At 39.7% G+C, this 7,783-nt stretch overlaps 1 protein-coding gene and 1 long non-coding RNA gene across 3 annotated transcripts; both read right to left on the bottom strand.

Moving 5' to 3' along the window:
- Positions 1 to 307: 307 nt before the first annotated feature.
- LOC106531312 (uncharacterized) lies at positions 308 to 804 on the bottom strand. 2 transcript variants are annotated; one of them, XR_001311896.1, is made up of 2 exons: positions 779 to 804; positions 308 to 694 (listed from the first exon to the last, which is right to left on the bottom strand). It is a non-coding gene; the product is annotated as an uncharacterized LOC106531312 (long non-coding RNA). The 2 variants fall into 2 exon arrangements; XR_001311897.1 differs by having other exon boundaries at positions 308 to 715; positions 779 to 795.
- Positions 805 to 1,202: 398 nt separating this feature from the next.
- crsp7 (cofactor required for Sp1 transcriptional activation, subunit 7) lies at positions 1,203 to 7,302 on the bottom strand. The gene is made up of 3 exons (XM_014027143.1): positions 6,974 to 7,302; positions 3,563 to 3,637; positions 1,203 to 3,481 (listed from the first exon to the last, which is right to left on the bottom strand). Exons 1-3 carry the CDS (start codon positions 7,043 to 7,045, stop codon positions 1,847 to 1,849), a joined length of 1,782 nt encoding a protein of 593 aa, XP_013882597.1. The 5' UTR covers positions 7,046 to 7,302; the 3' UTR covers positions 1,203 to 1,846.
- Positions 7,303 to 7,783: the final 481 nt, after the last annotated feature.

Below are 7,783 nucleotides of genomic sequence, written 5' to 3'. Positions count from 1 at the left end.
ATTAACTAAATATTTAACTTGTAAACTAAATATTTAGTTTATAAACTGACATTTATAAATGTATGAATCATATGGTGAAAAACTGACTTTGAAAAATAAATCTGTTCTTTTTTTTCTTATAAAGAAGCCTAAATAAAACAAAAGTACTGGTGTTAATTTCTGACTGTGTAACTATAAGTATAATACAGGGAAGGTGGACGACTTGTGTGGTCAAAAACACTGTTTTACCAGCTGAGCAAAGCAGAAAACAGCTGCTGTTTATAAAAATTAAACCTTCAGTTCAGGTCAGAAATCGATGATGCTGTAATTATGTTTTCTATCTTTTTATTTTTCTGCTACTTTAAGTCACCAACAGTTGCAGTCCAGTGAGATACTAAGTTTAGGAAGCAGAATGAGTTTTAGCTTTTGAACCTTTTAGTCCCAAACCAAGGCAACAACCAACCAAAACCATCTGACTTGACAAGAAGCTGCTGGATCAGATTTGTTTCCATAATAATTAATTTGGATCAAATTATATTTCCATTCAAAGATAATTTAAAGACTGAGACAGGCGTCACTTCTTTGACCTGTATAAATAATGAGAATGGACTCTGGAATGTGAGTCCTCGATAGTTTAGGTCAAGACTTACAGAGCCTGGGGGGACATGGAGACATTTTTGTTCTTTTGTGTTACCTCGAAATATCTTTGTGTTACCTCGAAATATCTTTGTGTTACCTCGCAAAATCTTTGTGTTACCTCGCAATATCTTTGTGTTACCTCGCAAAATCTTTGTGTTACCTCGCAAAATTGTTTTGTGTTCCAACGCAAATGTTTGATTTGTACATGAACTGAATTAAATCAGACTTTTATTTTGAAACATCCAGTTACCAAAACAGGATGTGTCGCCACAAGTTCATGAAATTGACATTGATGTTGTGTGGCTGCACTGTGTTAAATATGAACATATGACACACTTCCATGTGTGTCTGTGTGATATATTCATTGTGAAGTTGTATTAAAGCAGTAGCTAACTCACTAATGGTGAACATGTGAGTTTGTTAATAAACCAGCAGCACAACAGTGATAAAGGACTTTTGCGATGCAAAAAGAAAAAAAACCTCCCATGTCCCCTCGCAGGCTCCGTAAAAACTAAAGATCAGGCAAAAAACCAAAAAACAACTCTTGTGTTGAGAATTACACAAACAAAACTGTAACACAAACAGGAAAAAAAGTTGTTTTTTCTTGAAAAGCTCTTTCAGTTTACATCCCATGAACTGATCATAAATAAATAGATGTGTACATGACAATAAATTTATAATTTACTTCTATATTTCACATGGCGCCTCTTGTACCGGCCCAACATGTCCAGTATTTATCAGTCTGGACACGTTCCTGAAGGGTTGAACAGGTTTTTTGGGAACATTGTTGAGTCGATGAGACAGCTGAAGCCTTTCGTCTAATCTGAACCTCAGATTACAACAAACAATAAGCTCAACTCAGTGTGCCTGAAACAGGAATACAACTACTGACCATCAAAAATGCACATTAACATGACTTCAGATCATGAGAAATAAGTCACGCACTCATTGCAAGCAGTGTTAATCTGTAACATGGGTCTAATTTCTCTGTGACTTTCAGATTAAATTAAAACAAACGTTTCTTTCAGTATTTCTGTTTTTAATACCAAAGTCTGAGCAGATTCTCACAGAAAGAGGCAAAGGGAGGAGAGCTCAGCAGGCTGGCTTCTGCCAAACTCACAGTGGACCAACAGAACCAGAACAGGTCTGGTCTCAGCTCAGACCCTGAAGGAGCGAGCAGAAAAAAAAAATCATCTAAAGAAAAAACACAGCAGCCTTTCCAAAGCTCTCAGTCGAGGCAAACGTAGGGCAGGATGTTCAGTCTGCTCTCATCCCCATGAGGGTCCAGTGTTATACACTCTGTCCAGTCGTACCAGGTGCCCTGGGTATCATAACAACCATTGACTCCAGGCCAGTTCTGTGTGTGGATCCGGTCCAGGTCAGCACTGCTCACCTCTCGACTCACACCTGGTAAATCACCTATGATGTTGTACTTCTGTAAAACGTGTGTTTTCCTCAACTCCTTGGTCTCTTGTTCCTCCTTCTTCAGGTACTCTGACATGAAGAAGTGGGCACTGGGAGCCTGCACACCTGAGGAGGTGAGCAGGTTGCTCTGAAGGTTCAAGTAGGACTGGATGATCTCGTTTCTGGACAGCTCCTTCCAGTTGGTCTGGTGGAAGGGGCTGGGGCTGGGGGCTGGGGCGGAGGTGGTGGCAGTGGGCTGTGGTACGGGGGCTTCAGTTCTCTGCCTGGACTCTGTGGGCTCTGGAGTGCTGCTGATCTCTGTTTGAGACAGTTCTTTATGCACTAGAGGTTTGATCTGACCTGTGACCGGGTCGAACGTCAGTCTGCGTTCTTTTAAACGCACAGGCTTAGTCGTGTCCTCTAGTTTCTGTCCGTCCAGGTTCACAGAGTAGTCTCTGGATCGGTACTTTCTTCTTTTATGCTCAGAGTTTGGTACCACGGACCCGTCGGTGTCGTCAGACACAGCAACGCTCCCATCGAACGGTGAGCGGTGTAGCTCCAGGTTCTGCTGCAGAAGAAAGAGGGAGGGGGAAAGTGACGGGGACCCCAGAGATCCAGGGATGTCTGGAGTCGGGTAATGAGGAGGGACGTCTGTAGGTTTGTGAGACGACTGAGGCAGCTTCTCAATGTACGACGCTGGGCCTGGAGAGGACAGAGGCTGGGACAACGACAGGGGGGAGTCTCTGGAAGTGGGGCTGGGGATGGGTGTTCCCTTCGCTGCGTAAGCTGAGGAACGCTTGGAGTCCTGCTTTAAGCTCCTGGGACTGGAGGTGAGACTGCGAGGACTTCTGCTCTGGTAATAACCCTCCCCTCCTTCCTCCAGCTTCGCCTGCTGCTGCATCACAGCCACTTTGATCAGAGACGAGGTGCTGGGGGGCTTGGCCATGCCAGGAGAGCTGGGCCGGGGCTTCACAGCGTTCACTGGAATTCTGTTCACTTTGTCATTTTCCACATGTTCTGTTCGAGACGTGTCAGGAGACGGGACGGCCCCGGGGTCCGGCAGACCCTCTGGACTGCCTGCAGTGCCATTGGTGGGTGGAGGGGTGACACAATGATCACTGGCTGACAGTTTGAGGATCTTCTCAGGTAAATGGTACGTGTCCTTGTGCTCGGCYCGCCTCTTACGGCTGCCTGATTTCTCAGCTTTAGGTGAGTATGTGTTGTGAACATCGTTCCTGGTCTTGACCTCGGGCAGGCCTTTCCCAGACACAGAAAGGTCTGCAGGAAACGGTTCTGCTCTGCAGGGGTGAGAACTGCCGTTGGTAGACCCGGGAACACTCGCAGACACGGGCTCGATCAGTTTCTGCCAGTTTCTCAAAAGTTTCTTGGCACGTTTAGCAAGGTCTTCATCCTTGGTCTTCTTCCTAACATCGTTGATTAATTTACCAAGTCGAGTTTCCTGGAAAACAACGTGTCAGAGAAAACACAAATCATCACGAGTACTACATGAAGTAACAGAGTATGACGTTTAAATTCTTACCTCAAGAGCTTCTTTGGTAATGGGATACTTCTCAAGACAAGCAATTACTTCCAACACAACTACCATGTTGCATATCTGCAACAAAAAAACAAGTTTCCATAACTTTTATTACAAATAGGAACACTGCAAAAACAGGGTTCCTACAGTTTAAGACTTTTTAATGCCAACTGAAATTAAATTTAAGACCAATTTCATAATAAACACAAAAATGACAAAAAAAAAACTGTAGCAGAAACTCATGGATCAAAGTATTTCTGGTTGAAGTATTCAAATATTGACAATAGACCAATTGTTTTTATTCAGATCTGTTTTTTGTCAAATATAGCAGAAACATTTTTATCAGTCAGTTTAACGACCTAAAATGTGTAGTTTTAGGGCCCACAGTGGGGCCTTAACCACAGCTTGATGAAACCTTAAAGTGTCTGTGACGTCAAAGTTTGTAAGAACAGTKAATGCATTTATGAAAAAACAACATTATTAACATTTTACAAATTTCACAGATGGACAGTTGTTGAGATATTTGCATCTAACAGGAAGTGATGTCAAAGAGGAATATCTGCATGTAAATATAATAAATTAATTAATGTTACCAATTATTTTAATATTTGAGATGAATTACAATCATCCTATTTACAATGTGTTCACATTTTTAAGACTTCTGAAGGACTGATTTAAGACTTTTTAAGGCTAATTAAGGCCTTMTTTTTGGATCGATGAATTCAATGACTTTTAAGACTTTTTAAGGATCTGCAGGAACCTTGAAAACCTGTCCGTCTAACCAAGTTTTAAACCTTATATCAGCCAAAAAGTCTTTTTGATCTTGTTTTCAGACTGATTTACTAAACAAGAACTGATTGTGTAAGAATAATCATCTTGTTTTCAGAATGTGTAAGATTATTTGTCTTGTTAGTCTGAAAATTTGACTCTAATTAAGTCAAACATTTCTGCCAGTGGAGGAAGAACATTTTACTTGGTAAGATTCTTGAAATACTTGATTTGACTCAATTTTTTATTATTTCAAGAATCTTACCAAGTAAAATGTTCTTCCTCCACTGGCAGAAATGTTTGACTTAATTAGAGTCAAATTTTCAGGCTAACAAGACAAATAATCTTACACATTSTGAAAACAAGATGATTATTCTTACACAATCAGTTCTTGTTTAGTAAATCAGTCTGAAAACAAGATCAAAAAGACTTTTTGGCTGATATAAGGTTTTAAACTTGGTAAGATGGACAGTTTTTACAGTGTAGCAGTTAAAACAACACTGGGAACTGTGGTGAACAAAAACCTGCTGGTTTCTTCTTCACATTGATCTTCATGTACACTGCTCTGAGACAACATATGTTGGGACTTGGTGCTGTATAAATAAACTGAATTTAACTGAAAATAAAGGATAAATTCCCTGAATTATAACTGTAATCAGACCACACCTCCTATTTATACTGTAACAAACTGTACCAACCATTTATATTCCCACTAAGGTCCAACATGTAGAWGGACATTTATCTTCTCTAGTTTTAGTTTCTCTCGCTGTCTCCATGTTAAACTTACATTATACAGTTTAAAATCTTATTTCTAACATACAAAGCTGTAAAAAAACCAAAGTCCCATTTATTTAGTGTTTTCCTGACAGCGTTTTGCTCAAACTGTGGGTTTCCTTGTGGTTCCTACAGTTTCTAAAGCAGACTGGGACTGAGGCAGAGCTGACCGTACAATTCATCAGATTAATTTATGATAAACAGTATTTTAATCCAAAATCTGTTCAATTTATCAAAATGTACCAGTACTCCACAATCGACCCATTCAGAGACCTGCCTCCTAATTAATTTGATTTAAATATGTTCATGTTTTCCTCCACATTTTTGTCCAGATATTATTAACTTGTTTTATTGTTCAGATTGCACAGTCTTCATACTTTGATGGTTGTGCAGCTTTTATACTGTTTTGTTCCAAATGTTTGTGTATCCTGTTCTGATTGTGTATATTTTAGTTTTGCCTGATTGTACAGCACCTTGTGAATCTATTTCTATGAAAGGTGTTGTATAAATAAAACTTTACTTAAACTTTATTTTAATCACAACTTTTCCATGTAAATAAATAAATGTGACCCATCGTATCAAAACTAGGATTAAGTCCAAAAGTCGAATGTAGAGAAAAAGGCAGATTTAGGGTTTTGATTTAAACGTGTGCAAAAACTGCATTTAGTCAAGAAATAATGAGTTAATAATGTTTTAATATATTATTTAAATGAAATGTCTAAAACAGAGGTGTTAGACTCCAGTCCTCCTATCCTGCATGTTTTACAGGTTTTCCAGCTCCAACACACCTGGTCCAGTGCCTGAATGAACTCTTCAAACTGGGCAGAAGCCAGTTAATCAGCCAGTCACCAACATCAGGTGTGTTGGAGCAGGACTGCAGCCTGAAACACTAAAACAACCCTAAAAACTGTTCAAGCATTTTTTGATAAATAGCAACAAAATGCTTTGAAATTTTTTCCTGTGAGCAATGTTTTTGTTTCTTTACAACTGGGAAATCATAATATACAATTAATATTGACATCAAAAATTACTCAATTTACATAAAATTAGGATTCAGACCAAATATTTATGTATTATTGTAACCAACAAGACAAATTAAGTCATATATATGGATTTAATTATGATATCAGGATGATCCAGGTGTCAAAATGTAGCTTTTAAAGACAAGAATCTGAAAATGTAATAATTTGATTTAATCCTCATTTTGTTAAGCTGGCTCACAGATAAAGCTCCTACAGTTTTTTGAAGACAAAACGAMAATTGAAAACAACAATTCAACACAGCATTAGGAAAAATAAGGCATAAAAACACCTTAGTGTTAGTCTTAAAGTGCACATTGTGTTAACAAACAGTGTTTATATGTGTGTTTGTGAGGTTAGCAGGTGATCAGTTCAGATACGCAGCAGTTTAAGCTGCTTTAGCTACAACTGAGCTTCAGCTGAGGATGTTTCCGTTGCTTTTAGCTGTTCAGATCTACAACACATCGTTCCGAGCTTCAAACTACGGGATTTAACTAAATGTTGTTATTTAGGAAACCGTACAGATAAAGTTTGTGGTAAAGAAACATTCTTTGAGACAATGACTGGATTGTTCGTTCAAACGAAACCTGCTTTAGCGTCGAAGCTAGCAGCTAGCATGCTATGTAACGGTAGACTCCTGTCTGATCAAGGCTAAAGGTTAGCTACGTTAGCCTGTAAGCTAGCTGTCAACTCCCCGTGCCGTTGTGTCACCGCGGCGGTCGACACGTCGGTGCGGACACACACAGTTTTATTTTAACAGAATAAAACGCGGCAGCAGCTGCTGGTCCCACCGCTGACCGAGCTGCCTCAGACTGCACATAAACAAGCTGCCGTTAGCTTTAGCATGGCTCACATTGCTCTGACTGTCAACGGCCTGCAGCAGCCGGTCCTTCATCTGCTGCGGGCTTGCTGGGACCGTGGTCATTGCCTGTTCGCTGCGATCCGGGGGATGGAGGGAGGAATCCTCCAAAACGACAGCCCGGGGACGGTACTGACTCAAACTCCGACTCGGGAACACACCGGGCACCCGGACAGCATATTTTCTGTAGCATGTACGGTACACGGCTCGGTTCGTCTCGCATGAAGTACGAAGTTTCCCCGCTGCCTCGGCTGATGCCTGCTTCGGCACTCCTCTAACTCCAGCTGCTGGATGTCTCCACGGCCTCCTGCTGCATGCTGGGAAACGGCCTCTGCGTCATGACGTCTGTACGTAACCAAGGGAACGTGCTTCTTCTTCTTCACTTATTCTGTTGGAGGTTGGCGGAACACTGTAAGGTGCATTACCGCCACCTACTGGTGGAGAGTGTGGACTGGATCAAAACAAAACAACAAAACACAACAAAACAAAACAAAAAATAAACTAAACTAAAACAAAACAAAACAAAACAAAAACAAGCAAACAAAACAAAACAAAACAAAAACAAAACAAAACAAAAACAAAATAAAACAAAAACTAAAATAAAACAAAACAAAAACACAAACAAACAAAACAAACTAAACTAAACTAAACTAAACTAAACTAAACTAAAACAAACAAACAAACCAAAAACAAAAACAAAAATAAAAATAAAAACAAAAACAAAACAAAACAAAAACAAAAACAAGCAAACAAAACAAAACAAAACAAAAACAAAACAAAACAAAAACAAAAACAAGCAAACAA

This window comes from Austrofundulus limnaeus, unplaced genomic scaffold (assembly GCF_001266775.1).
Source record: "Austrofundulus limnaeus strain Quisiro unplaced genomic scaffold, Austrofundulus_limnaeus-1.0 Scaffold619, whole genome shotgun sequence".
NCBI classification, from domain to species: domain Eukaryota; kingdom Metazoa; phylum Chordata; class Actinopteri; order Cyprinodontiformes; family Rivulidae; genus Austrofundulus; species Austrofundulus limnaeus.
The sequence above is the reverse complement of the archived record's forward strand: the minus strand, read 5'-3'. Positions and strand labels throughout refer to the sequence as shown.